The sequence below is a fragment of the Melanaphis sacchari genome, unplaced genomic scaffold (assembly GCF_002803265.2).
Source record: "Melanaphis sacchari strain LSU unplaced genomic scaffold, SCAv2.0 Contig31_pilon_pilon, whole genome shotgun sequence".
Taxonomy (NCBI): Eukaryota; Metazoa; Arthropoda; class Insecta; order Hemiptera; family Aphididae; genus Melanaphis; species Melanaphis sacchari.
This window is the reverse complement of record NW_020271193.1, coordinates 3,642,869-3,656,159: the sequence shown is the minus strand read 5'-3', so window position 1 is coordinate 3,656,159 and position 13,291 is coordinate 3,642,869. Positions and strand designations below refer to the sequence as shown.

The 13,291-nt window shown below is 26.0% G+C and overlaps 4 protein-coding genes across 4 annotated transcripts; 2 read left to right on the top strand and 2 right to left on the bottom strand.

Moving 5' to 3' along the window:
- Nucleotides 1-2,155: 2,155 nt before the first annotated feature.
- LOC112596363 (methyltransferase-like protein 23) lies at nucleotides 2,156-3,685 on the top strand. Its single transcript, XM_025342005.1, has 3 exons — nucleotides 2,156-2,841; nucleotides 2,939-3,184; nucleotides 3,255-3,685. The coding sequence occupies exons 1-3, from the start codon at nucleotides 2,305-2,307 to the stop codon at nucleotides 3,612-3,614; spliced, it is 1,143 nt and encodes a 380-aa protein (XP_025197790.1). The 5' UTR covers nucleotides 2,156-2,304; the 3' UTR covers nucleotides 3,615-3,685.
- A 382-nt stretch (nucleotides 3,686-4,067) lies between these two features.
- LOC112596338 (ubiquitin thioesterase OTU1) lies at nucleotides 4,068-6,031 on the bottom strand. Its single transcript, XM_025341965.1, has 3 exons — nucleotides 5,536-6,031; nucleotides 4,435-4,754; nucleotides 4,068-4,369 (listed from the first exon to the last, which is right to left on the bottom strand). The coding sequence occupies exons 1-3, from the start codon at nucleotides 5,927-5,929 to the stop codon at nucleotides 4,157-4,159; spliced, it is 927 nt and encodes a 308-aa protein (XP_025197750.1). The 5' UTR covers nucleotides 5,930-6,031; the 3' UTR covers nucleotides 4,068-4,156.
- Nucleotides 6,032-8,467: 2,436 nt separating this feature from the next.
- On the bottom strand, nucleotides 8,468-9,843 carry LOC112596421 (26S proteasome non-ATPase regulatory subunit 9). Its single transcript, XM_025342085.1, has 3 exons — nucleotides 9,730-9,843; nucleotides 9,028-9,127; nucleotides 8,468-8,665 (listed from the first exon to the last, which is right to left on the bottom strand). The coding sequence occupies exons 1-3, from the start codon at nucleotides 9,841-9,843 to the stop codon at nucleotides 8,532-8,534; spliced, it is 348 nt and encodes a 115-aa protein (XP_025197870.1). The 3' UTR covers nucleotides 8,468-8,531.
- Nucleotides 9,844-10,204: 361 nt separating this feature from the next.
- On the top strand, nucleotides 10,205-12,854 carry LOC112596419 (pescadillo homolog). The gene is made up of 9 exons (XM_025342084.1): nucleotides 10,205-10,370; nucleotides 10,432-10,665; nucleotides 10,726-11,097; nucleotides 11,160-11,298; nucleotides 11,355-11,494; nucleotides 11,558-11,820; nucleotides 12,060-12,247; nucleotides 12,307-12,458; nucleotides 12,523-12,854. The coding sequence occupies exons 1-9, from the start codon at nucleotides 10,350-10,352 to the stop codon at nucleotides 12,790-12,792; spliced, it is 1,779 nt and encodes a 592-aa protein (XP_025197869.1). The 5' UTR covers nucleotides 10,205-10,349; the 3' UTR covers nucleotides 12,793-12,854.
- The last annotated feature ends 437 nt before the right edge of the window (nucleotides 12,855-13,291 follow it).

The window sequence follows — 13,291 nt, the reverse complement described above, 5'->3', positions numbered from 1 at the left end:
AAATATTTAAATATCCCATGTCAATGGAAATGGAAGTTACAGTCTTTGATTTGTCTAGTACCTAAAAACAATAATAACAAAATTATCAAAATGTAGGTAATTTACTGTATAGTGTATATTGTTTAGTTATTCAATTTCAAATAATTCAATTCAAATATGTTTTTTATATATTTTATTTTCATACCTATCTATCAACCTATACTCAATGTAGAAATAAAAACTTTCAAAAATATTTATACTAAAAATATATTTTTAAATTAGTTTGGAAGAGCTCTGGAATTTATTTACTCTATTGTTCACTTGAAATTATTAAAAAACAAAAAAAATCCTTGAAATTATTTTAATCTGACTCAGTTGATTTTGGACACGCTTAGGTGATGTGCAATAAAACACATCAAATGAATGCCGATAACTGAATGGTTTAAATAAATAATGGATTTACTGGATAATTGTAATTACTTTTCCAACAATGTCAAATAATAAATATTTACTGACAGAGTTATTGATTAAATAATTAGGAAATGTATCTATGTGTGATATATAATGTACGAAGCTTTCCCTTCTGTAAGATACAATATAGGTACCTAATCACCAAATTTGATAGCTAGGTGATGGCTTGATAAGCGCTATAATAACAAAAACTGAAAATCAAATGTCTGACGACTTATTCAAAACCTAATAGCCAGAACTATCAATAAATAATAGGTTTTCATTATTCCAGGAATTGGGATTTTAATAGTTTAATTTATAAATGTAATATATGTAATTTCCAATGTTCCTGCAACCCAGGATTCTTTTTTCTTAAAAATAAGACGTAATAAACCAATGTATTGTTAGATGTTAGATCACTTAAATCTCAAAACTGTTAGGACACTTAAATTTATGATGAAAATCATTGATTTTCGTCTATTTTACATTTATATAAGGTATTTAATATGCAGAACCGTAACTAACGCTTGGCAAAATTGGCGCAAACTGAGGGCGCGCCAAAAAAAAAAAAAAAAAGGAAGCAAATGCCAAAATAAAATATGCTTATTGTTATATGTTAATATTAATAGTATATATTTTATCAAGAATTTGCTCAAAGTATATATTAATGTAAGCTAATATTTTATAGTATTAATATAATAATAAAGGATAAATTTAGGATATTCAAAATACATTACCACTCAATAATATACATATAAAATAGGTATATATTCAATAAACAACTATTACAAAATGCTTGCGATATAAAATATATGACATTATTATAATATTACACAAAGTATAATAATTTTAAAAATGTATTTGCATTATTATTATTATTATTATTAAATATAAGATATGCGTATGTTTAAGTTAAAAGTATAATTCAAAATTCAACTCCAGTCAATATAGGTATTTATATTTATTCATATTCCAATATTTGATCATTAATATATTTTAAATTCGTGAAAAGAAGTTCTAGAAGAAATTCTACGGTGAGTTAATTATTATTATCACTTTAAAGTTAAATGAATTTACTTAAACATATTAATATAAGTTGTAATCTAGATGTTAATAAAATAATTATTTATAAGAATGAAAATATCGAATAGGTTATTAAGAAGTCACTAAAATCATTTTTCGTTGGTTTTTATTTTTTAACGATTAAATTTGAATTTAAATGATGTAAAACATTAGTTAGTAAACACATTTAAAAAAATTTGAATTAAAATTCTAAAATGTATATCTTGTTAGTAAAAAAGTTATGTGTAGGGAAAGGTAAAAATGTATGATGGCGGAAATATGCTAAATGGCTAGGAACACTGACAGATTAACTACGATTTGGTTGATATGTATAAATGTATAATTTATACTTACTATAAACTTATTCTTGTAGTTCTTGTAGGTTAGTTAGTTTTTTTTAATATTATCAGTGCAGTTGTGCTAGAAAAATATCAATGAATCAACTTTCATGTAATCCAATATTAAATAACTTAGTGTTACGTCATGTACTCATATGTATTAAAACTTATTTTTAGAAGTAATTTTAAATTATTTGTTGCGCCACTGATTTGGTGAACAAGTAATAATCGTTGGTTGTTTGTACGGATAAGATTTGCTTATCTTGTTGATAACATAAAATACAACAATATTGTTGATAAGCTTTAATCAGAACATTTAAATTTTTAAAAACATTGATCTTAAATTTGTAAAACATACCTAGTCGTCGGTTGTAACTTGCTCAACGATTTCAATTTTTAAAATGAATTATCAAAGTTTTTTATGATGTTATTAATAATTTTGAAAATGTTTTGAATTCAAGTTTATTGAATCGTTATGAATTCGGATTTACCGCCATTTTGTCAACCTGGACCATCCACATCAAAAGATGAAAACCACCTACAAACAAACGCTGATGAAAAACTCCAGTTCCCTCCTTACCACTTCCAACTGGATTCAGCACAACCATCCACATCTTCTGCACAACTTACATATCCAATGCCATTATCACCCTGGCCAAACAGTCAAAGTTTTCCCTCGTACATGCCTTTAGCGGTAAATCCTACACAGTCATTTTACCCATCAACCTCTAGCCTAAGACTGCCACCAGCTGAACAAGTACCACCAAATTGTTTAGATTGGACCATTAATCCTATTAAACCTCCACCGCAACAGTTTAAGACTACGTCGGATCCATTGTTTGCACTTGGATATAATTCAACAATATCAGAAAATTGGATGGAAGGAGATAAAGGTCTTCAATATAGTATCAAAAACTTCACATTTTGTACTAAAAGAATTAACAATTCAAAAGCAACTACTAGCTCCAATCAAGTGAATGAATATGACTCTTTGCTTGTCTCCATCCCTCAGGTGCTTAAATATTTTGATTTTTGTACAAACCATATCTTACAAAACCTATCATTATTTTATTTAAACAATTCAATTAATTACATTTATATTATTATAGGCTCTAGAAGGAGATTATCATTATTATGTATGGCCTGCATCACCTGTACTCGCATGGATTATATGGGAACATAGACTTGAATTGCCTGGAAAAAAAATATTAGAAGTTGGTTCTGGAACTTCTTTACCTGGTATAGTAGCTGCTAAATGTGGGGCTATTGTTACATTAACTGATGACCCCACTATACCTGGAACTCTTAAACATGTTCAAAAATGTTGCTATATGAATGGCTTGTATCCTGAACAAGTAAATGTTTTTTAGATTATTTGTATTAATTATTAATTATCTTTTCATAATATTGTTAATTTGTATGTAGATAAGAGTACTTGGATTGCAGTGGGGCTACTTTTTCCGTGAAACATTAAATATTGGACCATTTGATTTGATAATTGGATCAGATTGTTTTTACGAACCAACTATGTTTGAAGATCTAATAGCAACTATATCATTTTTATTAGAACGTAATCCATTGGCCAAGTTTATGACAACATATCATGAAAGAGATCCAGAATATGGAATTGACGAACTTGCTGCAAAGTGGAAACTCAATTGTACACATAAATCACTTGAAGACTTGGGTCAAAACAATGAACTAGATATTTATGAACTTATGAAAGGAAATGATATACATTTAATAGAAATTACCAAAAAAGTATTTAAAAAAAATGAAACCTGATGCTTTATGTTATCCTTAGTGATTTATTTATTCCGTCCAGAATTCAAAATATTTTATTAGAATAAATTAAACTAACAATTATCTTTTAATATTAATAAATTATATTTTTTTTTTATTATTTAAAACATGTTACTTATTTAAATAAGTATTTTATTTTTCAAAAATATTTTGTACTGATATTGTTAATATTGATTTTAATTGTATAAACAATTTTATATTTTAATGACTAAAATTCTCATTATTATTTTTTTTTTTTTTTGTCAGGTAAAGTGCATAGACACAATTAGGTCTTCACACCTTCTCATAGAGCAGACACCATCCAAGTTGTTCTTAAGGGTAAAATAATGTATACTTTATCATCATTACATAATCATAATACAACTAATTCTTTTTCACAATAGGATTGATATTTAGGATTACCTTAATACAGGAAAAAACATCGACAAACCAAAATATAGTAAATATTAATGTATAAACTAAAGTTTAATTAAAGAAAAAACAAATGAACTCTATTAGGTATTGCATGTTAAGTTGTGGATATATCAATATTCATTAAAATTATTATGAGCAGTTAATTTGGCATGTTCCTGTGCTTGTGTTTGACCAATCATAATACAACCACAATCAAGGCACTTAAGTGTAAATCGGTTTACATCAGTATACTGTCTACTAGACTTAGCTTCGTTAGCTAACATCTGAGCAGCATCTAACATGCGATCATCATTTGTTGGGAATATTGTTTGAATTTCTTCAGGCTGAAATTGCAAACAAATGTGATTAAATTAAATATTGTAAAATATTTATAAAAAAAAATACTTACATTTGACGGCATTTCCAAATACAATGGATCATAATGTATACCATCATAAATAAGGAACACTCGATGAGGATAGTCTTTATCCTCACCAAATTTACTAATAGAACCACTTTGAGTATCAATCACTGCAATTTCCATACCATAGTGGTTAGACAATATAGACACCTCGATAGCACCACCCCATGAATTTGGATTCCGTATCCATTCACAATAGTCTTCATTTGGTTTTCCAAGTACTGCTTCACTAAATTCTATTTGATTATCTTTTACTGCATTAGCTATTATTTCACGCATAAAGTTGCCACTACTTAAATCAATTTTACCTAAAAAAATATTAAACATTAAGTATTTTATAATTATACTAAACTTAAAAATATCTACAAATGTGTGGCTATTTTTATCCACGATGAAATAATACAAAATTTTACTAATAAATTAATAAAATATGAAATAATAAAATAACTAAGGAGGTCAGTGCATTGTCTGTTTTCTGGCCTATACGTAACATAGACAAAATGCATTTACGTAGAATCATTTTTTTTTTAATCTTTTTGAGTAATTTTAAAATAAAATCATTCATGACAAAAATTATATAGAATATTCAAGGATATGACATTTTGATTTACCTAAATATTGTCTTAAAACAATTTAAAATACTATTTAAGTTAAATTTTTATAAAAGATGAATAATATCTCAAATAATAATAAAATGTAAAATCGATAAGTTAAACTTTAAAAAATAGCAAAAAAATGATTCTACATTAATACGTTTTAACTAAGTTACAGGTAGGCCAAAAAGAGATAACAAACAGTGCACTGACATTCTTTTAAGAGTTAAGTATAAATAATATCCACTTTGTTTTTATCTGTTATTAGTCACAAAATAAATTAAAAATATAACTTTAAAGTTATTTTCAGTACTTATTTAGGTAAAATTATCAACTTATTTAATAAGGATACATAACATTGATGACATCTGACAAATAAGAAGTACCTAATTAAATAAATAAGTACCTATTATTTCGTACAGTGTTTCGAATAACATAATACTACATATTCCCAATGAAATAAAAATATTCAATAAGGAAATTAAATTAATATTACCTCCCAACACAAATCCCATACTGGTGAACAAACAAGAGTTATCAGCTGGTACAACTTTACGCAAAATTAATGGTACTTCATCTCCAACCTCTTGTTCTGTAATGTGCTTTAAAATATTACTCTCTGTATCTACTTTGAGTTGTTGTACACTTGAACTGCTTGAGTCTACTTCAGCTATGATTGTATCACCTGACTTAAGACCAGCATCTTCAATAGTACCTTCTAATTTTTGTATGGACTTAGGTGGAAAACCAAACAATAGTTTTATGCTATCTACAGGTATTTCACTCAGTACAGATACCTGTTCTTTCAAAACAGATATTGAACAATTCAAAGGAATTGTCATTGGAAAGGTTCCCGAACGGCATTTCAGCCGTAACACTGCGTCCGACATTGGTCAACTGCGTTTGTTATAAGACATAATTTGATAAAAATGTCTAAAAAAAAATCCAAAATAATAATACTTATAAAATAAGTAATATTATAAAAGATCACTATAAGTAATACAAATTATGATAAAAATTAAAAATATTACAAAATGTAGACCAAGAAGCAAGAATATTAACAATTAACAACTAAAAGAAAACTAGACCTCAGTAGAGGGGGAAATTATAAAATAAGAACCCGGATTCTATGATCATAGGTAGGTATTTAACAAAATGAAAGTTGAAAAACGTTTGGAAAATATGATACAAGTACAGTGTGACCAAAATAAATCTATTTTCAAAATATTAACAAAACTGTTGACAGTACAAAAAAAAAATAACTCAAAAGTTAAATAAAAAATTTCATTCAGTCATTTTTGGAAACTAGAAAAACTGTTTTATAAATTATGATATACTTACATAAGTATTTAACACCATAATCCATTTCATCTATGAGATGAGAGGGTGATAAGTAGTTAGTGCTTTAAGTTTTGAAATTAGCATCAATAGTTTTTCATACTGAGACGTCATACGTGTTGTAGTTCGTAATGTTCGTGGTACTTACTACTAGTTACCTACTTGTTCTTACATTTTGATATTGATTAACGCAAAATTTGTATAGGATAATAAACACCACTACGAGTTACCTATGTTTAAAATTAATTAAAAGTACATATCACATAATATGTAAGCTATAATGTGCATAAGATATGACTGTAGAGAATGGATTTATATTATGTAATAAAAATACAGAAATATGGAAGTATAATTTATAAAATATGCGCTAAAAATATCAAAAAATGTGGGGAAAAAATTTAATTAAAAAAAAAATACATTAAAATATAATTATTAAATTATCGGATGTTAAATGTCGTCTTTTTAGAAGGGTGTCTGCCACTCGTTATGTCATTCATTGTTTTAAAATCAGTATAGCCTGTATTTTTTTTCTGTAACAGCCTGAACTATTTTTCGAAAATATTCGGAAATACATCGATAATTGGCTGTTTTTATTCACTGCAACATGAATTGAAAACTTATGAATACCTAATGAAATGATAAAATATGTTTGAAAATATTTGTAAATTAATGAAATAGGTACTTACGATCTACCTATGTAAAAATATGTAATCACACCAAAATATGTAAAATAAAAGTAGCATTATTTTAATTAGAATTAATTAAATCATGAACATTTCTTATCGAATCTTAAATATATTGTTTTAATCAAAATATGCATTTACATATAAATCCGTTCCTTAGATATGAGTAAATTAATTGGATCCTAGTAGTTATTATAAATTAAATGCAAGAATATGTTTTAACAAACAGTAAAATTAAAAAAAAATGAAGAAGCTCAAAAAGAAATGTTAAAATTTCACTGTTTAATTTCTGAACTAAATAATTTTTATTTAAATTGTTTATTTGTATAGGTACCTACCTACTAGTTAATCTTATTATTTATTTTGTTATATTATATCAACATATTTTATAAATAAAAAAACTGGCATCATTTGTCCTAATATTATATTGTTACCTATTTATTAGTGTCAAAAATCCTATCTACAGTGGATGTCAAAACTCAAATGTCTTACTAGTTTTGGGCGGTAGGTCGTGAATTTTTTCATTTCACTCCAGCTTCGATCAATTGATAAGTAAGTTTAGGATAGAAGTAAGTTGGAGGAGTGACAGAATTTAAGTGGGATGTCAATATTGTTTAGTTGACAGCAGTAGTGGTGAGTTGATTAGAAGTGAATAAGTTATAGAGTAGTGATATTGCTACAGCTCCCTGGGAAACACCAACTAATTGGAGTGATGTCTGATATTTATTGGTCATATTGTACAGCAAAATGCTTGTTTTCAAGGTATGAATGAAAATGAGATAGTAGTAAGAGGAAGGAAGGTTTTGATTTTGAATAGAAGACTGTAAAGCCATACGTTGTCAAAGGTTTGTGCCATGTCAAGAAATGTGCCAGTGCATATTTATCTTTTTTCTAGCTAAATGCTAATATAAAATATTGTAAACAAACTGATGAATTTTTTTGGATGATGGAGTGATAGTTATAGAAGCCAAATTGGTAATATGGTAGTTTGGATTCTATAACTTGAAATATGTGATTGAGGTTAAGTTTTTGAAAAATAGTGAGGAAAATGGGTCAATAGGAATCAAATGAATCTGGAGAGTGGAGATTTGCTTAGTTTAAGAATCATGATAATAATTTATCTATGATTGATCATCTTTATTTTATAACTAACTTTGTAAATTCTATCCAATTAGTTTTTCATAGATTTTGAAATAAAAGAAAAAAAAATACACAGCATTAGTAGGTAATATATAAGTATTTTTAATCATAACAATTTACCAAATATAATTATTTTTGTTCAGACTTTAATAGTAATATTTTGTAACATTTACATAATTGCTTGTAGATACTTGAAATAACAAAAAAAAAAAAACATTCAATTATTATAAAATATTAACTATGAGTTAAAGTTTTAAGTTTAAATTTTTAAATTATATTATTTCAGTATATAAACAAATCATAATATTAAAAATATACAAATGGTGAATTATTAATTATCTGGTTTTAAACTGCAATTTCCATTAGGAATGTGTTCTTCAGATTCATTGTGGTTACGATGTGCAAAATAATCATTTAAACTTTTTTCAATACGATCCATTAAAGCTTTCAAATCGTTACGTGTACCTAAAATAGAAAAGAAGGTAAGTTATTAAATTTTAGTACAATAAAACTAATAAAGTTTTTTCAAGTAAAAAAAAAATATTATAATTCTATCCAATTGCTACATATACATATTTTAATTGTCATTTTTATAATAAATAAATACCAGCTAGAGTAAAATAAATTGTTCTACGCCAATATTTAATCTTATATTACATGCTAAGACATTCTATACCTTGTTTTAAACTTTAAACAACCATATTATTAGATCCAATGAAAAAGTAAGTAGTTTTGATTAGTATAAATTATTTAAAGTTATATAATATTCATAACTTATTGAAAATGTAGATACTATATTTATTTTAACAGTAACATTTAATACTTACAAATAATACGATTACGTATTAATCTTATTTGATATACATCAATATCATTTCTAGGAAAGTCTTGGTCATCCACTAAAGATTCGCTCATACCAACTCCATGCTAAAATTCAAAATGTAATAAATATTTGATCTTATTACCTCATATGAATTTGTTATATCTGTATTTTTATCATTTTGTCTTTTATTAAACATCATTTAATTCATACTTGAAATTTTTATTTTAAACTTTAACAGTTAAATGATTGTGTTTTAAACTTTAAATGAGCCAATATTAATAATATACTAAAAAAAAGGAAAAAAATTCAAGATAAAACTTAATGTTATTACAAATATATGTTTACTTTGTTACACTACTTACACTTATAATAAGATAGATAGGTAGATAACAAAGTGGTATATAATGTTTCTTTTAAAAAATCTTTAAAAATCATAAAAATATTGCTGCGCAATATAGGTAATGGGTTGCATGAAAAATTAATTGTTCAATAAACTTTAATAAGCCAATCATGTTTAAGAAATCATTAATTTTGGCTAAAACATAAATTATTAGCTTATTAAATGTTTAATGATTGTTTAAGAAACATGACATTAATATTACTTAAAAGTTTAAATATGTATGTTTAACCATGAACCTAGATTTATAAATTAATTAAATTAATTTAGTTTAATCTAGTAATTAAAAAAAACTTGATTTCTATTTACCGATTCCAAAACTTCTCCAAGAGATTTTAGTTGTTGTTCAAGTTTTTCCTTTTCGTTCATCATATCAAGAACTTCTTTTCTAGTTATACTTGTGGTTTCAATTACAGAAGGCATGATTAAGCAATTATTATTAAATATTGCTAAATATTTAAGGTTTATTACTAATTATAATTTAAATGTATAAAAAAATTATCATAAAAATACTAATTGAAAAAATGATTTTTATTTCACACAATGCTCAATCAGTAATCAGTAAAATCTTATTTATTATTTTTATTCAAAAGCAAAATAATAAAATATAATTAATATTTTCTTAAATGAATAACATTTAATTACTATCAATTTTTTAAATAAACAACAAAAAATCTAAAAAGTCATAGTCATAATTAAAAATTTAGCACATGATACTATCACAGAATCAATGTTTGGTGATATTCACTGATATACTATCACAAAATTGGATAGCTATAAAGTATGGGCCACGGGGTAATCAGTTTGAACCGTTTGAGGTTATGCGACTTAATTCTTTAGATTACTTAATAAACAACATGTCAACAGTGCAACACGTTTTTTGTCGAATTTTCTAATATTTCTGTTATTATTTTATATTTCACACTAAAATGCCCATGCAAAAGAAAAAGGTATGTACAATTATTCATAATGATTTCAAAATGCGTTATATTACATATATATTTTGTACAGTTTCAATCCGGCGAGGGAGCCAGATATGTCACAAGACGAGCAGCTTTAAATAAACTCCAGCTATCGTTGAAAGATTTTCGTACACTATGTATAATCAAAGGGATCTATCCAAGAGAACCTGCTCACCGTCGACGAGCTCAAAGAGGAAAGAGTGGTATACATATTTTATATCTAAAAAAAGATATACTGTTTCTGTTGCACGAACCAATGATATGGAAATTACGAGATCTTCAAGTAAGTTTGGACAACAAAATATATATTTTACATTTTTTTTTTAATAATGTTCATTTGTAGGTACACTTAAATCGATTACGTCGTGCCAAGGGAATGCATCAAAAAGATATGATAAAACGATATGCAAATACTATCCCACGTATTGCCATTGATCATGTCGTGAAAGAACGATATCCAACATTTATTGATGCATTACGTGATATGGATGATGCTTTAACCCTTTGCTGTTTGTTTGCCACTTTTCCAAAGTTAAAAAGCATTCCTCCAAATTTAATTGCATTATGCCGTCGCCTAACTGTTGAATTTATGCATGTATGCATTGCTGCACGTGCTTTACGTAAAGTATTCATATCTATTAAAGGAATTTATTTTCAAGTTGAATTAAAAGGCCAAATTATTACTTGGATTATTCCTCATAATTATCCACACGAAGTAAGATTTTTATATTTTTTCAACTTTAATTTATATGATAATAATAATGAACTTTCTTTTAGCCACAAAAAAAACAAGAAGTTGATTTTTATACCATGGCCACTTTTGCAGATTTTTACTCAACTGCATTAGGTTTTGTAAACTTCCGTCTTTTCCACAATTTAAATCTACACTATCCTCCACGACTTGGATCATATAATGGTGATTATTTGAATTTCTTGTATGTTTATTGTTATTAAAATATTATTTTATTTTAGCTGAAAGGCTCGAAGAAGAAATTTTAGAAGAAAATGAAACAAGTGATCGTGTAGCTGCATTAAATTTACCATTACAAAAAACTGCAGAAGATGTTGAAGACCCTGCTGACGCAGAGTTAGATTTAGATACTTTTGCAATGGTATGAAATTAATTAAAATGCACCTATTATTAAATATTATGAAATAAATTTTAATCTCTTTAGGATGGTGATGAATCAAAAGCTGAAGAAGCACGCAAAGAATATGAGAAAGTAAGAAAGTTAAAGAAACTATTTGAAGGTCTCAAAGTATTCTTAAATAGAGAAGTTCCCCGAGAACCTTTGGTATTTGCACTCAGATGTTTTGGAGCTCAAGTGTCTTGGGATGAAACCACATTCCCAGAAGGTGCTACTTTTTCAGAAACTGATGAAACCATTACTCATCAAATAGTGGACAGACCTGATATTGAAAAACAATATATTTCAAGGTAACTTGAATTGTTTATGTTTATGTAATTGACCGTCTTGGTACAAAGTTAAATTTCATATAAAATAAACTAATACCACATTCCTCTTGTTCTAAATGGGCTAAATATTACACAATATATAATTTTTCTTATAGTATAATAAAACTATTCATCTGTTCATATTGTTCATAATAATACAGAATAAACTAAGTTTTTTTTTTTTTTTATTGTTATTAATATTTTCTCAATTATTTTTTCAGATATTATGTTCAGCCACAGTGGGTATTCGATTGTGTAAATGCACGTGAACTTTTACCAGTTGATAAATATTTTATTGGTACACCATTACCTCCTCATTTGTCACCATTTACTGTTGAATATCGTACACAACGTTATATTCCACCTGAAGAGAAAGCCTTAACTGACCCATCTGTAATAGTTAATAAAGGTAATGTATTTTTCTTGGTAATAAAAAACTAATACTAATTAATTTTTTATTTTCTATAGATCAAGAACTATTGGATGAAATTTCTGATAATGATATTGAAGACATTGAAGATGATAAAAAAGAATCTGAGGATGAAACCATGGATGCAGATGATGAGGATTTAGATGAGTATGATGGTGAAATGACTGAAGAACAATTAGCTGAAATTAAAGTAAATAATTATTTTATATTATTCTTTGGTATTAATATTAATTTTTTTTCATTCAATTATTTAGCGTAAAAAAATGAAGGTAGAGTCAGGTACACCAGAAGTAATAAATAAAGGAAAACTTAGACGAGAAATGCATCAAATGAAACTTCTTAAAGAAAAAATGATTCAAAAGAAATATAGAAACTTATATAAAAGTATGAAGTCTGGTAGAATGAAGAGAGAAAAAGAAATTAAATTACTTAAATACAAAAGACGTATTCACGAGAGGACTAGTGTTGAAAATAAACGTGCAGAGATTAGAGCAAGAAGAGCACAAGCTGCTACATTGATGTAAATTGTTTAATTAATTATAAATAATTTTAAATTTATGACAAATAAATCTTTTACAATTGAAAAGTTAGTGTTTTTTATCTGATGTAAATTTATAATTTTAAGTATTTTTAGTATTGCTATCCATTAGTACTTCAGTTGAAAATTGTGATATAATTATAATAAAACTTATCAAGTGATAAATAACAACCAAGATAATTCATTGTTCCTAAACTAATAAAATATTGAATTTAACGACCAAAATTTATAAAAAATTTAATTTATGAAATGTTTATTTAATAATGAATAAAATTTTTGTATACATAATTATAAACCTTTAAATTTAAAGTCTTAATGATTTCCATTAATTAATTTTTAAATTCTAAATCAAGCAATGAATTTATTGATTTTAAAAAATTATATTTTTTTTTTTCGAATATGTACGTTTTATTATAAAACATAAATGAAAAATGCATTAATCTTTAATTTCGAAGGTAATTTTTAGTAACAAATTGGATTTAGTT

Bases quoted from the DNA above. Each gene is read 5' to 3' on its own strand.
- LOC112596363 (XM_025342005.1), top strand. From the start codon at position 2,305: ATGAATTCGGATTTACCGCCATTTTGTCAACCTGGACCATCCACATCA. The intron at 2,842-2,938 runs GTGCTTAAATAT...ATATTATTATAG, and splicing joins TGCTTGTCTCCATCCCTCAG to GCTCTAGAAGGAGATTATCA. The intron at 3,185-3,254 runs GTAAATGTTTTT...ATTTGTATGTAG, and splicing joins ATGGCTTGTATCCTGAACAA to ATAAGAGTACTTGGATTGCA.
- LOC112596338 (XM_025341965.1), bottom strand. From the start codon at position 5,929: ATGTCGGACGCAGTGTTACGGCTGAAATGCCGTTCGGGAACCTTTCCA. The intron at 4,755-5,535 runs GTAATATTAATT...ATATTTTTTTAG, and splicing joins TATGGGATTTGTGTTGGGAG to GTAAAATTGATTTAAGTAGT. The intron at 4,370-4,434 runs GTAAGTATTTTT...TTGCAATTTCAG, and splicing joins ATTTGGAAATGCCGTCAAAT to CCTGAAGAAATTCAAACAAT.
- LOC112596421 (XM_025342085.1), bottom strand. From the start codon at position 9,843: ATGCCTTCTGTAATTGAAACCACAAGTATAACTAGAAAAGAAGTTCTT. The intron at 9,128-9,729 runs GTAAATAGAAAT...TTTGAATTTTAG, and splicing joins TTGGAGAAGTTTTGGAATCG to CATGGAGTTGGTATGAGCGA. The intron at 8,666-9,027 runs GTAAGTATTAAA...TTTCTATTTTAG, and splicing joins AATACGTAATCGTATTATTT to GTACACGTAACGATTTGAAA.
- LOC112596419 (XM_025342084.1), top strand. From the start codon at position 10,350: ATGCCCATGCAAAAGAAAAAG. The intron at 11,098-11,159 runs GTAAGATTTTTA...ACTTTCTTTTAG, and splicing joins CTCATAATTATCCACACGAA to CCACAAAAAAAACAAGAAGT. The intron at 11,299-11,354 runs GTGATTATTTGA...ATTTTATTTTAG, and splicing joins ACGACTTGGATCATATAATG to CTGAAAGGCTCGAAGAAGAA.